Source organism: Lepisosteus platostomus, chromosome 7 (genome assembly GCF_059453375.1).
Source record: "Lepisosteus platostomus isolate fLepPlt1 chromosome 7, fLepPlt1.hap1, whole genome shotgun sequence".
Classification (NCBI taxonomy): domain Eukaryota; kingdom Metazoa; phylum Chordata; class Actinopteri; order Semionotiformes; family Lepisosteidae; genus Lepisosteus; species Lepisosteus platostomus.
In genome coordinates this window covers 5,011,857-5,027,395 of record NC_142617.1, presented here as the reverse complement: position 1 = coordinate 5,027,395, position 15,539 = coordinate 5,011,857, and the positions used below count along the sequence as shown (strand labels likewise).

The following is a 15,539-nucleotide window of genomic DNA, read 5'->3' as shown; positions in this document are numbered from 1 at the left end:
AAACTAAACATGCCTACACGGTTTGATTTCTGTGAAGTATCTATAACTTACAGCAGACACTGATTTCAATGTTATGGAACTTGCAATTTTGCATGAAGGCATCTTCAAATGCATAGTCCTGTTCACAAAGTTGGTATTAGCTGTGGCTAGTTCAAGGGTTAGGATATTTAAATGCAGAGGTTCTGGGACTGATTGTAGTGACACCTGAGCCAAACAGAGCCTGGCAGTGGTGCCACCACCTTTACAACGATCACTGCGAGAACGCATGGCATGCTTACTGTGCCCGCTGACTTGGTCGCTGCTCTCGCTGACCAGGTAGGTGCTGGAGTTGCTCGAAATGTTGTTGGAGTTGGAAGAGTTGAAGGACCCCTCTGCTACTCCTGCGCGCTTCTTCGTCTTCTGGGTCTGTGTCCGGCTCCATTCTAGACATCAGGAGAGCAACGCGCTCAGCTGAAATCTGAGACCTGACAATCTGGCGACACATCTTTTGGCATCTCTGTCTAGCCCTCCGTTAACCTATGCATCCATCTGCCAGGCCAATTATCCATTCATCAGCCTCTCTGTCCTTTGATTCATGCACCTCTCCCTCTTGTCTCTCTGTCTATATACACAGTTTTTCATTTTAGGTCAAAGGTCTGCTTGGTTTCTTCTCACAGGGACAGCCTCTTCAGCGTACTCTGAGACATTCGTAAGTAAATCAACAGGTGCTACTAGACTTGAGAAACCCTTAAAAATCATCTCAAGACGTTATCTGTCCAAATGCTATTTTTGAACTGAGTAGCTAATGTTCTAACTGACCCATCATTTATTTTTAAAACAAAAAATATTGTAACAGTATTTTAGAGGAGATGGGCATCTATATATTATACATTCCTGATCAGTATACCATGTTTTCTTCTGCTATTGCACCAGACAGAATGAGTCCCTCTGGCCAGTATTCCTGAACACTGCTGGTAACTGATGAAACAGGTGCTGTTCTCACCTGAGTTTTCAATCTGACGGAGTTTTCCACAGCACAGGTACATTCTCCATTGCTTCCGAACATTTTCCTTAATGGCACAGTGAAAAATGAAGATGAAGAATCCTGCAGGAGAAACAAAAGTTGCAAAAAAAAAAGGTCACACATAATTTATCATATGAAGCACGTCAAGGTTTTCCTAAAAAGACACCCCTGCCAGTTGTCATTTTTTCACAGCACGAAAGTTGGGAAATGTGACAAAATCTTGCATGGAAATGTCCATGTACAGTAAAACAAATTGTATGTCACATATTATACTCATGGTATAAATCAAGCGTGCTCGTTATTATAATTCATGAAGCCATTTCTGCTGAAATTGTACTTGAGGGCAGTTTTAGATAATTGACAGTTGTACACCTGCAGAGACATCAGAGATGAAAGAATCTAGTTGGATTTTTTTGTTGCTGTGAACAAAATGATGTGTGGAAGACGGAGCTTTAATCAGATGTTTGGCAGGAGGTCAAACCCTAATCTCACCCACTCCTGCCTACCTTGGCTTGACTTTCAGGATGCTAGCTTACCCAGCTGACTCAGGTTCTTATCCTTCTCCTCACACCATCCTTACCCTTGCAGCACCTCCCTGGCTCATCCTTCATTAAAAACAAGGGAGTCCCAACAGCTAAAGACATCTGGTTATTCTCCTCAGCCAGGTGGCTTATCTTGATAAAGCCCACTATGCAATGGCTCAAGACCCTTGGGTCTCTTTCCTACTCTGCACACAGGCGGACGGCAAGTTACCTTGCAGGGAGTTGAAGATGGCGAACAGGTACATGAAGGCCAGGTTGACGGGGCCCCAGGCGAAGAAGGCGAAGCCCCAGGTGAGGCCCAGCAGGAAGGTGAGGCCTGCGGCGCTGCGCAGGTCTTGCAGGGCGCTGCGGTGCTGGGAGTTGTGAGGGTTCTTCCTCTTGATCCGGCACAGCTGCACCATCACGGCGATGAACATGGACAGGTTCAGCAGGAAGACCAGGCCAAAGTACGCCACCACCGCCACGTAGAAGACGGTGTCGTTCAGTATCCAGCAGCTGCAGGGCAGAGGAGGATTAAAATGGACACAGAGATGCAAAATATGAAAACATTTTAAATATCAGAATCACACAAGCTCCTAGAGCTGCAATGTTCTTACAAAAAGGAATTTCTACATTGCAAACTCACAAATCATCCGTTGATCCATCGGGGAATCTTCCATAGGACATAAGACCATAGTTGTCTTTGTTGACGGCTATAACAATGATGACTATAATCAGTGGGACACCTGAAAATATTCCCAGAAAGAAAAGGAGAAAAGGTCTTATCATGGGACTGAAGAACAACAACTACAGAGTGCTTCATAATTCAGAAAAAAAGTAAAACATGAAATGTACTGTAAGTAGTTAGTACGTTGGGACTAGCATTTTCTCTCTTTTCTTCAAAATAATGGACCCTCTATTTCCACCTTTCAACTTTAAAATCAGATTCCAGATAAACCGACAGGAAAAGGAAGGAGGTGATTCTTGGATTAAGAGGCTATTTGCAACAAAACAAGCAAGAAGGCTCGATGTAATAGCCTGTTCTCATTTGTAACCTTTAATATGTTTTTATTCAATATTGTTATGATGATGATGATGTCACACTCGTTGCATTACGTAGAAAAACCATCTTCTGCTCCACATTACCAGTTCAGTACAGAATGTTAGACTTTTTATTGCCTCTAGAGGCCCTTATGTCCCTTATGGCCCTTCAAGCAAACTGCATGGTTTATATGGTTTTCACTTGGAGTGCCTGAGCACATAATTGGACTGATTGCCTATCCTGTGGTTGCCCTGTTCTTTCACAGATGGCAGGTGAACCAGAAGAAGAAATTACAAGGCTTTGATGTCATCATTAATGTAAAGTGGAGTTTCTGTAAATAAGAGAGCAGCTGGGCCACAGGTATTCTCTATTCATTGTGCTTAACTCACCCCAGCCGATGAGGGAGAACTTGAGCATATAGCGGCGCACGTAGATGTTGAAGACCTTCACCAGGGCCAGGTACATGTGGAAGGCCTCTAGGCCCATCCAGGTGAAGGAGACAAGCAGGAAGTAGTGCAGGAAGAAAGCAACCGAGATACAGAGCCCAACAGCATTGCGGTACAGCGCCAACCACGCATCCAGCAGGAACACCAGGTTGAGCAGCATCAGGGCTGTGCATAGCTGGATCAGAATTTTCGATGGGATGTCCTTACGCACTTTCCTGGAGGGAATGAGGAATGGGGTGAAATCATCTTCAACTTCATGTGCTCCTTTACATAATCAAGAAAAATCCTGCTATACCAAGATCAACTAAGATAGAGTCTTTCTGTAGAGTTTTTTATGCCAACTGCACCAAGAAAACAAACACAGAACAGAGTGAAAATACTCCTGCCTGGTATTGTGGTCTTGCAGACCCTGGAACACACATTACTGATTATTACAATGAACAAGTTTCTTCTAAGGCTCAGAGGTTTTTTTGTTGGTCCCTGCTGAATTAAAATCAACTCTATGATGATTAAAATATTGTAATCATCCAATTATGCCCACAGTAAATCAGTGCACAATCACAACAAGCGCTGAGCCTACAAAAGGCTTACTCAAAGGCGATGTAGGTCAACAGAGTGATGGACAGGAAGATGGCCGAGATCCCACAGCCAATGTAGGTGATGAAGGTGAGAATCGTGGCCTGCACTGGGTCGCTGATACCTGTTCTGGACAAATCCTATGAGTCAGAGAGGAAAAGGTAGAGAAGGATTATTGTGTATTCCTACAGTCCTGTTTATTTCACAGTTCAGACCCTTTCCACCACTGAGGCACTGTAAAACCTTGGTTATATGTCTATCCATAATTATGAAGCCACATATTCCATTTCTCCTTGAAGCTAGCGAAGAGCAGAAGAGGAGCAACAGAATGTAGGCTCTACATTGTGAGCAAAGTGCAATGTGCTGTCATTAGAATAGCAGCTCCTTACAGCCTTTAAAAAAGGATGTGGTTCTGAGGTTTTGACCCACAGACCAGATTATCTATTATTTAGAATTTATTATAGACCAGTTATATTACTGAGGGGAGAGGGAGCGAGAATGAGACTAACCAGCAGAACTCCAAAGCTTGTGAGATGGTTGCAGCTACAGACAGTTTCCTCTGCTGTGAAATTGGCTACACTGCAGCCTGCGTTACTCCAGCCTCCACTTCTATCTTTGAAACAGAAAGCGAGACAGTGTCATTAAGCAGAACAGTCGTGCCGGCTGCAAACCAGCGTCTGGTCTCCCGAGTAACATGATCATCAAGTTAGGAATGTCTTTTTTATAACTCTACCTGCTGATGGCGTAAACAGGATACAAATAAGAGACTCACTATTTTGGTTGAAATCCCAGTACACGCAGCGGGGAACGTATCCACTCTAGGAAGAGAGACATAGTACAACATGTTAAAGCATACCCAGTCTGAAGCGTGTTGATACTAAGAGTTCTCCCTAAGACCAACCGGGAATTACCATGACGGGTTCCAGGTTCCGCAGTCTGAAGACAACACTGTCCTTCAAATTAGACAGCGACAGGTTAGCAACGCTTGTTCCAAGGATATAGCTGTTCAGCTTGCTGCTCACCAAGGAGTTATCCTTCAAAGAAACAGAAAGAGTAAGTCTGTGAGCTCAGAAGATGTCCTTGCTGGATGAAAAGAGAGGCAGAAGATACAACAACAGTGATCATGCACGGCCTAAAATATGGAGGACAGTTTTGGAACTCTTGTAGTCCAACAACCATACAGGAAGAGGAATGCAGTTGCTAACGTGCTGTTTGCTTTCAATTTGCAGACTTCACTTTGTTGCTTATTTCAGTGTGTTTTCCAGTATTCAATTTCTTCCCACTTCATGCACAGACCGACCACCACTGTTCAATGCGTCTTTGTTGTGATTTTGAAAACAAATTCCTTTGACTGATACTATAGTAAAGAAATCCAAAAACTTCAGCTGGATTAAAGAACAAAGTTCTGAGGTTCTCACCTACAGTACAAGTAGCAAAGCCGAGGAGAATGCATTATTGGTCAACAAATATTATGTGGGGGCTGTTTTGGGCAATATATTAAGTACTATTTTGTCCCAAGCCCTTTTTCTACTGTTCTCTGATGTATCTCAGTCAACATTATCAAAGATCAACAAGCGAGTTTTCTTAGCAGGGATTATTGCAGCATAAAGGATGTTTCTCGGGAGTTGGACAGAGCCCTCTATTTCCTTTTCTTGTGTGTGCTTGGGATATATACAGTACATGCTATTTTATTACCAGAAAGGTCCACAGTCCAATTGAATTCAGCTTGCTATTGATAAAGTAGCTCGGATGTAAGTTTCTGCCCTGCTTTCCATTTAGTCCTTCCTGTTCATTTCAAATAAAAATCAAGAACACAAAAATAGAAGAAATACCACAAAGACAGTGCTCTTCTGGTAGAAGTTGAACTGGATTCTGGACACCAGACTCTGCTGCACTGGAGATAAATTATCCAGTAGCACAGCAGGAAGAGTGATGGTGGCAGCAGTGGAGCTGGGTGTTTGGCTCCTTACATCCTGAACCACTCTGGAAGGGGAGGACAAGCTCCTCACATCAACCTGCACCAGATAAAGCACAGGAGAACCTTAAGACAGATGAAAGGGAACAGTATGATTCCAGGTTTCACTTCACAATCATAATTGGCCACAAATAAGAGGGTGGTGGACTCTTTGTTGGTGACACTCATCCTACAGAGCCTGCTTCCCATTTCCTTTTGACTGTTACTTTTCTAACTCTTGGGGCTGAATCTCATTCTAGTTATGACTAATAAAACAGATGCCCATTCATGCACTGCAGGTGGGTTCACACACTTGCATGACAAAATCAGATTACCAATCTTGTCTTGCAAGTGTTCTGAATGATTGAACAGTGGGTGGGCATCTTGAAAGGCTGCAAGTTTTCCTTTTTATAAATTATTGGTTATTTCTAGTTTAGTAGTAAATATACATGAAATCAAAACAAATACGACCTGAGGGCAAATATTTCTGATGAAGCAGAACCAAGAACTGGACCTACTGAGGATAAGAAGGTTGGTCCAAAGATGTGAAGGAAGTGAGTGAAGGAGACTCTAGAGTAGATGTCAACCTCAGGAGCAGTGTATCACCTTCAGCAAATGAGCCCCATGGTCACCTCAGTTTCACTTTCCTTCAGCTTCCCTTCATGTCTCATAGTCCCTGTTTCACTATGTAGTGAAATCGAGTGACTGCTGTTAACAATACCCATGCTCAACTCATAGTGCCTGTAATTTAACTCCCTGACTCAACGCTCTCTCCCAGCTTCTGGCTTATCACCAAATCCTCATCCCTTGGGCACTGGCTCATGACAAAGGTAACAAACACGACTACCTTTATTCTGTTCAAGTAGGGAGCTGTGTCAGCAATGCATAGGCTGCAAAGGAACAGGTACGGGTTTATTTTGTGCTGAAAAGAAAAGAGACACAATGTTTCGGCTGTGGATCCTTCATTGGGTGTCTCTTCAGATGACACCTGACACCTGAAGAATTCTCCACAGCCAAAGCATTGCGTCTCTTTTGTTTTCAGCATGATATAAACCCGTACCTGTTACTGCAATTCTGCTGCTAGCAGTGACTGGGTAATTTGCTGTAAAGGATGTCCAGTTTCCAGATTTCTACACACATGCAGACTAGACTACACATGCTGTTTATCTGATGAAACTTACCTATGACAGACAACAAATAGGCACTCGTGTTCTGGTCTCTTGAGTCACAGAGTGATGCATCAATGAACGTTCGCATTATATACACAGCTGCTGCTGCTGCTCCATACCTGCAGGTTAGAGGGGTCAGCGATGGAGAAGGATGTTTCCTTGAAATTGGCCCCATCTATCTTCTTCACTGCCAGGGCCAGGGATTTAGAGGTAATGTTTTTGATGTCCGAGTCCAGCACCAGCTTGAGACCGACCGTGTCCACCACTCTAATAAGTCTAACAGAATGGCAAACACCAGAGTTTACAAGGGCATGCTTGCGACCAATTCCGACTTGAACAATATAACAAGGTAGATTTTATGTAGACATTTTATGATTAAGAACACGTTTGTATATTCAATTATAGGTTTTTGGAACCTTTGAATCTTGAAAGAAAATGTCCAGATTCATTAATGCAACATTCATCAAAAGGAGACATGGTTAGACTCCACCTGCAACCACGTTTTGCACAATAGACACATTAAACATTTGAGATTGATTCCAATAAACAAACACAATATGCCCAGTTCAGCGTTTCTTGGCATCAGAGTATCTTCATGAGATTTTCCCTGCTCAACATTTGGGTAGAACCACTGCAGTTTACAGAGTAGCTACTCTGGGAAATTGTTTGGGTTTTTCTGAACCATGTGTAACATGTGTAAGATGTAAGATGAGTCTGGAGTGGTGATGTCACACCACTTCAGTGTCGAAGTCTCCTCTACTGAGGAGGCTGGCCTTTTGGTCTAGTTAGCTTGTCTGCTGCTCATGTGGGCAGTGTTATTGTTGGCTGTAGGGAGGTGTCTGCTAGATAACAAGTCATGTTATGTTCATATCAATCTGACTGCACATGCAATAAACAGGTCAATGGACAATGAAACCTATGGTGTCCACAGTCGCCAGGGAAGGAGCTGAATAAGAAGCAGTTCATCACAGAGAATTTGTGTTTTTCCATTCATTTGAATATGACTGTGTCTTGTCGGTCAAACTTTGACATTTAATTGGCAGACAAGTCTCAGCCTGACCTTTATTCCTAACCTCGTGTTCCTACCCCTGCTGGTTAGGGAAAAGTTTCCAGGTTCCAAAGTTAAGGAGAAGTTTCCTAATTGGCTAGAGTTATGTTCAGATGCCTTACTGAAGAGACCATCCTCTCATCATAGGATTGACATATATATTAAATATACCGTATCAGCATGTGTGTAACGTATGTATTGTAACCTTTGCAGCCTTGCTCAGCTATTTCCTCTAACATGCCTGCAACACAAATACCTCTAGAAATGTCAGTAACCAGATAAGAAAGCTGATTACTTTTGGGAGGAAGAGGCCAGGGCTTTTTTTGAGGCGTTGAGAAGGTTGCTGACAACGCCCACCACGAGCTGTCCCACACCTAGGCTCACATTGGGGCCAGACACCAGGTTCTCCAGCTCAGACACCAGGCGCTCAACCTCCGACGAATTCAGCGAGGACAGGTCTGTGTTCGGATCCAAAGGAGAGCTGGGGCGTATAACTAGGGGAAAGTGAAAAAGAAAAAGTCAGTGGCTTAAACCACTGACACTGTAATATGGCAGGTACATTCAGGACGTTGATGAGATACTGCCAACAAACTAATGGATTTAAATTAAAATACAATGCTAAAACAACAAAGTGCTGGAATTCTGCTCTGGAAGTCTATTAAGCCTCTCACATTGTTTAAATGTAAGCCTTCAGGTTTGGCCGATTCTTATTGATTTACTTGTAGCTCATTGATGAATTGGAAACAGAGCAGTGACCACCGGAGTCCTGAGTCTATGTTGACTAATGAAGGTTACCTGTTGTGATGTTTTCTGTGGAGGCCTCTGTGGTCATTTTGAAGGGTTCTGTGAAGTTAGTTACTGAACTGTTCACGGACGTGGTTGTTGAGGAGCTTGTGAATTTTGTTGTGTTGTTGGCTGGGGCAGGCGTTGTGTAGTTGTTCGTGCTGTTGTTCGGGGGGGTGGTTGTGTAGTTGGTTGGGAGAGGAGTTGTGATGTTGGTAAGGAAGGTGGTATCAGGCATCTGTGTGGGGTTGGTCTCATTATTCTGCCTTGCACAGGTTTCATTCAAAAGAACTGCAAAGCTTTCACTTGCACTGCTAAAGAAATACAAAAATCCCCATGTTAGAAACACAATACGCAGAGGACTAGTAGAACATGTGTAAGACAGATGACAGTCGAGGGCAAATCACTCACCAGGTCTCAGGCCTGTTTGGTCGGTACACACTGTAGTTTTTATTTTCAGGACAAACCTCAGAAAATCCAAGTGAGGAGGAAACCCAGCAAGAGCTGGAATTTAGCAGTCTCAAGGCACTTTGAGGTGACCAGTTACAAGGTGCTTTTAAAAACAAGAAGAAACCATCATCAAAAAGGATTCTAAACAACAGTCAAGGTCCCGCGGACTATCAGACAGATAATTCAGTTCCAGACTGACATGGAGCAAGCTGTTACCAGCTACAGATGGGCAGAAGTGAAGGTAAGGTAAGAGACTACAGAATTTGTGCATAATCAGATTGAAAGGTTATCTACTACATTTCAAATGTTAAACTACAATAAATAGATGCTATCAGCTATTGTTTGTAACAGCAATGAATATACTGCTCTTAATCCTCTTTAACTGGCAGACATACTGGATCAGAAAGTTTAGCTCCTTAGATAACAAACTTACCCAATCGAAACACATCTCTGTCATAGGTGAGGATATTCTTCATCAAAGCCTGAAATGTTTCACTAATTACGCACATGTTCCGGGGTGCTGACATCTTCATAATGATGTTACAGCTTGAAAAGCTGGGTGGAGGAAAATGGAAAAGATGTGTGTTTTAAGAACATAAGAGCGTTTTATAACAAGAGGCTGCTCAGTCTGCCAGATCCCCTCACTTGTTTTCATTCCAAGTGAGTATCAGGCTGAAAAAAGCATTTTCTAATACCACAGCATAATTCACTTTCATCAAGATTCAGGCCTAGAAAAGATCGATTTTGAAAATATAAAAAAATCTGTTGCTCAGGTTTACAGAAACTTACTTTGTGCTTTTGTTCTGACAGCTCACATAGAAATCCTGAATAAAAAAAAGGCAAAAATAGAGTGAGCAAGCAAAGGCTATATACAATTTCTTGTATTAGGAATTTGTCTTTTCACAGACCCCAACTTGCTCTCCACAAGACACACAGACAGGGAGAGAAGCTGGGGGTCAGAGCGCAGGGTCAGCCATTTATACGGCACCCCTGGAGCAGTGGGGGTTAAGGGCCTTGCTCAGGGGCCCAACAGAGTAGAATTCCTCTACCAGCTGCAGGATATGAACCAGCAACCCTCCAGCCACAGACACAGAGCCACCATACTGAAAACAGTATTTAACTACTTTTTGAAGATCTTTAAAGTATCAGAAGATGACAGCTGCAACCTTTTAAATTAATTTGCATAGACGTCCCTCCCCCTTTCACAACCTTCCCTTCACACAACATTGAGCACAACTGTTTGCTGCTCTGCTCGAGCCTGATACCTTCACTAAGTAGAGGACAGAAGTATCTTCCTCACTGCAGTGGTGCAACTTCTGCTATTTGTCTTCAGTGAATGGTAGTTATGAATAAACAGGACTGCTCATGGCTCCATTCATTGTTTGTAGCCGTAAATTAAAAAACTCAGACCCACAGGGAAGGAGGTCTCAGCCCCTCTCCAGTTTGAATCAGATCACATGTCTGAGCTCCGTCAAGATGATGGAGTTTCTCTATTGAGAAATGCCCGTTTTCACCACGTTATGTCTTTTATTCACGAAATATCTCCGTAAAATCATTGCAGCATTGCATCTAAAGAGTTTTAACAGTTGTACACAAAATAAATCAAATCACGTTGCAGAACAAGGTAATTGGGCTTGTAGCCCTCTCAAGTCACTTCAATGCAGCCGATACACTGATTCCTCTAGATACCAGTGTAATGTTTACAGTAAAACGCTGCCCCTAGCAACTTTCTGTAATAAAATACACTGGGAGGAGGAGTCCCTGGCATCGATCGTCTGTTTCATGAGGTGTCAGCATTACCTGAAGGACGGCTGCAATGCTGACTGCTGCACAAGCAGAGGGCGGCCTGCGAATCAAGAACACTGCCGTTAGCAAAGCGTTACAGCGAGGCTTGAAGACGCACTGAGATCCCAACACGAGGAGCTGCGAAGAAGGCGCAGCTGAAGAGGAAGAAACGGGAGTTCTGTTTACTCCACAGGCTCACAAGCAGCTGATCTGAGACACCTACAGCATGGGGGGGCTCTGGGGGAGGTTGGTCCCACCGCAGGCAGGGTTGGTGCGGAGCTGGTTCACCTGCGAAGAGGAAAGGATTGCAGTCAGCCTCTGTTCTTCTTTCCATTATGAAAAATCCCTTTCTAACAGGGAGAAAGATGGCATTAAGAGTAAGAGACCCGACCTTCCGTCTCTGAACTTCATCTCACTGTCATATTTGTGCTAATGACCAAAATAATGAATTCGGCCTAAATAACCTTTACCATGGATACCGAATTCTTCATGTTTGGAGGGTAGCTCTGTCTGCAGGTTTTCATTCCACCTGCACTCTTCTTTATATACAGTAACTCATCTATTAGTGAGCTTGACCGGATCAGTTTAGCTTCTCTTGCCTATCGCATCATCCAGGTGGGGGCTACACATTGGTGGTGGTGGAGGGGATCCCCATTACCTGTAAAGAGCTTTAAGTGGAGTGTCCAGAAAAGGGCTATATAAGTGTTAAAATGAAAATTATTATTACCTGTCCCCGAATATATTCCAAGCTCTTGTTTTCAGCTTGTATTCTCACCAGGTAGTAGGCAGCTGAAAAATACAGGGAGTCATCGAATGAGACTGACTGATTCAAGGCCCCGTGACCCTTCTTCTGCAGGTATAAGAGGTATCAGGTGTCTGTTCTGCTCAACTTGTTTGATATTGGAAAGACAAGGCTGTGACCTTGTTGCTTAACCCATTTCCAAGTCCCTTCCTTCAGAAATCCTGACTGCCGCATTGCTAGAGCACTTGACTTAATACAAGTTATCCTCCTTGGAAAGGCAGCAGTATCAATGCACACACCTCATTGAAATTAGTCCACTTCATTAACAAGGCATGTGAGAATGCTAAGGGGATCCAAGGGGATAAGGAGAACATTAAATATCATTAATTGAACAGACACACTCACTGAATAAGACACACAAATCATTTTATTCTAGCAGTAGTACAGCTGACACAACTGTATAAAAAAGGTGAAGGAAACACTTCTGGTCAATAAGACTCAGGGGTAAAGAGCAATAAATTAGGCAGCTCTTACTGTGTTTGCAGGAATAAACACAAAGAAAGCTCGGAGGACTACCGACCTGTATCATTGCAGAAGCCAGATAAATCACACTGATCTGCCGCCTGGCTTGCACTTTCTAAGAGACAAAAATAAACAGTTATTAGGGTTTATTCCAAGCTGAAAAGAGAAGAAAGAAAACACAACGTTTCGGCCCTGGAGCCTTCTTCAGGTGTTGAAGAAATGTTGTGTTTTCGTTCTTATCTTTTCAGCAGGGAATAAACCTATTACTTGTTCCTTTGCAGCCTATGCATGCTGACGCAGCTGCCCACCTGAAAAAATAAATAGTTACTATTTATTATTTATTATCTGTTATTGCATTCAGTTTGATTCTTTAGATCAATGTGTCAGCATCACAATTTTGATTGAGGTGATTTTGAAGTAAAATACAGTATATTCTCAAAGGAAAATATTCTGCCAAAATCTAACCACAAATGCACTATTTTAGCAATAGATGTTTTTTTAATATCTTATCTCTCTACATACCAGAAGTGGTGTTGAAGCTGGTGCAGTAGTCTACCCTGTTCTCGCTGATGTTCAGTGGAACCCACACCACTCCAGCAGATGGCCTGCGAAGAGAAATTGGACAGGAGGGAAATAAACATCTCATCTCGTCCAAGATAGATGGAGTAGCAGACATCGCTATAATGAACTGGTACTCACTATGGAAGAATGAATGAATATTGAGTTCAATAGACAATATTAATTAAGTCAAATGACTTAAACAATTAACATTGTTTCAAAGAAAGGTTACCAATATGTTTACAGTGACTGTAAACTGTGAAAAAGCAGTATAATTGATATTAATTCAATTAATTAGCAATTTTCTTCTTGTCCTGTGACTATTGTTAATTACATGAGGTAACCAAATCACATACAGACACTGAATCTGCCTGCTTTTAAGTAGAAACCATTCAAAAGCATGGCCTTACCAGGGCACATGGATGCTGCTGTTTTCAGCACAGACGTTAGCTGAAATAGTGGGCGTGGAGAGTAGGGAGACGCTATACCGCATGCTGTCTTCGGCACACAAACACTTGCCTTCAAAGTATGAGATGAGCAAAGACATGAAGAAAGGGTTTTAAGAGACAAAAAATATTCAGCATGGCCTTTCTGCAGTTTTTGTATTTTGCTTGTTGTTCCACCAGCTCTGAGCGAAGGTGTCTCTGTAGGGAGACTCTGTCACGTATGAGAGATGCTGCACACAGACGTACCCACTCTTTCCACAGCACCGTACAGGGTGGGCTGCAGGAGACTGGGTGCTGTGGTGTTCAGCAGCAGCGATCTGAGGAAACACTGGTCGGCGGCCATCTTGAGCTCCAGTACTGCAGTGCAGTTGTTCGTTCTGTCCAGGATGAAACAGGAGAGAAGTACTGTATTTCTTCATGATGTGTTTAACCCCTTTGCAGAGGCACAGTCTGAAGCCATAGAAAACTGTATATGCATGCATTAATGAAACTGAAGAACGAGCTTTAAACCAGAAATTAAATACTAACTCTGCACACAAGGGTAGGCCAAAAGTGGTTCATTTAGGAAATTAAATACAGATGGAGATCTAAGGACTGAAACATTCAAATTTATTAGCCTATATAATAAAATAATTTTTCCTTAAACTTCACAAAAGGATTGTTTAACTTCGCTACTAGCCCATAAAATAAAATCAAATGAACATTATTCTACTCCATTTATTAAAAATACATTTTCACTTGTTGTTTATCCTTCTAAGCATATATTGTAGTCAAAACCCATATTTCTGGCACAAATCTTTTAGTTTACTTTTTATTTGAAACAGAAAATATTGAACACTTGGATTTTCATGCTACATCACCTTTTAGATGAATAAAGCTTGAGGTTTTGGTATATTAATGTTACTGTATATTTCAGTGACTGACCTTATACTTTGTTGTTTGTTTTCACATCTGACTTGGATACTCTGAAAAGAACAAGAGTATAATTTAATAGTTTTATTGTGATTCAAATGAGATTTAAAGAAAAGTGACAGGAGGTCACTTAAACACCCATTATTAGAGGATCATCTGTTTACCTGAAGCAAACTAGATGTTGTCTCTGTCTTGGTGTCACATTGTCGTTCACCTCTAGAAAGAAAAAGAACAGTAAGGTCATAACCTTTGAGAAAGTAAGAATCCTGGCGAGTGTTAAGAAATATAATACTCTAGAAGTATCACACTGTGGTACAGATATCTTAAAGGATGAGCCTTCTTCACACCTGAAGAAGGCTCCACAGCCGAAACGTTGTGTTTTCTCTCTTCTCTTTTCAGCAGGGAATAAACCTATTACCTGTTCCTTTGCAGACTACGCATACTGACGCAGCTGCCCTGAACCACTATCTTAAAGGATGGTTACTTTGAGTTGACATGTACAATTGTTACTTCCAGGTTTGGTCTGAATGAATTTTCTCTACTTAATAAAAGAGTAACAGTAATGAAGCTTTATTATTCACGAATGTTTCGTGGCTTGAATGTATGGATGGGTGCTATCTTCAATCATCTTGGGGGTAGTGAGAGGGGAGATATATTTATGCAAAGGGTTGTTTCTTCTTTTAGTTTGTGACGTCTTTACGATAAGGGTTGAGGGAGTGAGAAACAAGCTATCCAGGCATACTGGTCAAGCCAATGAGATCTTTGGATCAATAACCTACTATCAAATATCCTAGATAGGCTGAATAGCCCCCTCTTATTGGTAACTGTTCTTCTTACTTTATGGCACTCACAGTGCTATCAATGTAATTCAGAAATATATTAATTGATAAATAACATAACCTCATCATCACCAGTTGCTTCCAGATAGATGATCAAGTACGTAGTATTAGTTCTTCATTATTGTACCGTACCTCAGAAAGAAGGAACTTATCTTGTTTGTTGTGCTGTTCGTGGGCACACATGCAAAGATGTTGAATTTTTCTGTGAGCTGTGAGTCAAGTATAGATAAGGAGTTAGATGCAATGAAACGTCTCCTTCGCTCAAATTCTTTATCAGAAGGCTGTTCTGATTAAGCCAGACAGTGTAAAAATAAAACAACTGTTTAAACACCAAAAGTAAATGTTTGCTTCTTTGTACATTTTAACCAATAAGATTGCATGTGCTGTTTTCTATGACGTTATAAAAGAGGATTGGATGAAAGTCTTTAGCCTCCAGGACAAAATCATTGTTCTCTTTGCCTTTTTTCAGAACAATTGCCTGTCAATGTGGATACGAGTCTCTATCCTGTCTTTTATCTGATCCTTCCTCTTACATCACATATCTAACTCTGTTATTTTCATATGCAACTTCTTTTTGTCAAGAAAATATACAAGAACCTGAGTTACAAAAAAGAAAGAGATTCATACTATAGTTCTTACAATAACCTGTAATTTAAATGTCTGTGCAGGTTCTTTTAAAGGTGTGGCCAGCACTTCCCTGATTGTTCATCTATAGTGTCTTGGTTTGTTTTTGGTTGGGGATC

The 15,539-nt window shown here is 41.9% G+C and overlaps 1 protein-coding gene across 10 annotated transcripts in view; it reads right to left on the bottom strand.

Moving 5' to 3' along the window:
- adgrg2a (adhesion G protein-coupled receptor G2a) overlaps window positions 1–15,539 on the bottom strand; it is a 34,596-nt gene that overhangs the window by 1,691 nt on the left and 17,366 nt on the right. For 9 of the 10 annotated variants that reach the window (XM_088638742.1, XM_088638737.1, XM_088638733.1 and 6 more), the window contains 26 exons: window positions 14,929–15,005; window positions 14,122–14,173; window positions 13,970–14,010; window positions 13,292–13,422; window positions 13,010–13,118; window positions 12,564–12,646; window positions 12,100–12,156; window positions 11,505–11,566; window positions 11,001–11,065; window positions 10,793–10,838; window positions 9,782–9,816; window positions 9,426–9,547; window positions 8,954–9,095; window positions 8,555–8,856; window positions 8,055–8,253; window positions 6,831–6,987; window positions 5,421–5,603; window positions 4,500–4,622; window positions 4,361–4,406; window positions 4,098–4,201; window positions 3,604–3,728; window positions 2,956–3,227; window positions 2,171–2,270; window positions 1,757–2,040; window positions 983–1,084; window positions 279–422 (listed from right to left, as the gene is read on the bottom strand). In XM_088638742.1, the coding sequence (XP_088494868.1) occupies window positions 279–422; window positions 983–1,084; window positions 1,757–2,040; window positions 2,171–2,270; window positions 2,956–3,227; window positions 3,604–3,728; window positions 4,098–4,201; window positions 4,361–4,406; window positions 4,500–4,622; window positions 5,421–5,603; window positions 6,831–6,987; window positions 8,055–8,253; window positions 8,555–8,856; window positions 8,954–9,095; window positions 9,426–9,547; window positions 9,782–9,816; window positions 10,793–10,838; window positions 11,001–11,065; window positions 11,505–11,566; window positions 12,100–12,156; window positions 12,564–12,646; window positions 13,010–13,118; window positions 13,292–13,422; window positions 13,970–14,010; window positions 14,122–14,173; window positions 14,929–15,005 (3,163 nt within the window). Of the gene's footprint in view, window positions 1–278; window positions 423–982; window positions 1,085–1,756; window positions 2,041–2,170; window positions 2,271–2,955; window positions 3,228–3,603; window positions 3,729–4,097; window positions 4,202–4,356; window positions 4,407–4,499; window positions 4,623–5,420; window positions 5,604–6,830; window positions 6,988–8,054; window positions 8,254–8,554; window positions 8,857–8,953; window positions 9,096–9,425; window positions 9,548–9,781; window positions 9,817–10,792; window positions 10,839–11,000; window positions 11,066–11,504; window positions 11,567–12,099; window positions 12,157–12,563; window positions 12,647–13,009; window positions 13,119–13,291; window positions 13,423–13,969; window positions 14,011–14,121; window positions 14,174–14,928; window positions 15,006–15,539 lie in introns of all 10 variants that reach the window. The other variant, XM_088638734.1, reaches the window with a different exon arrangement.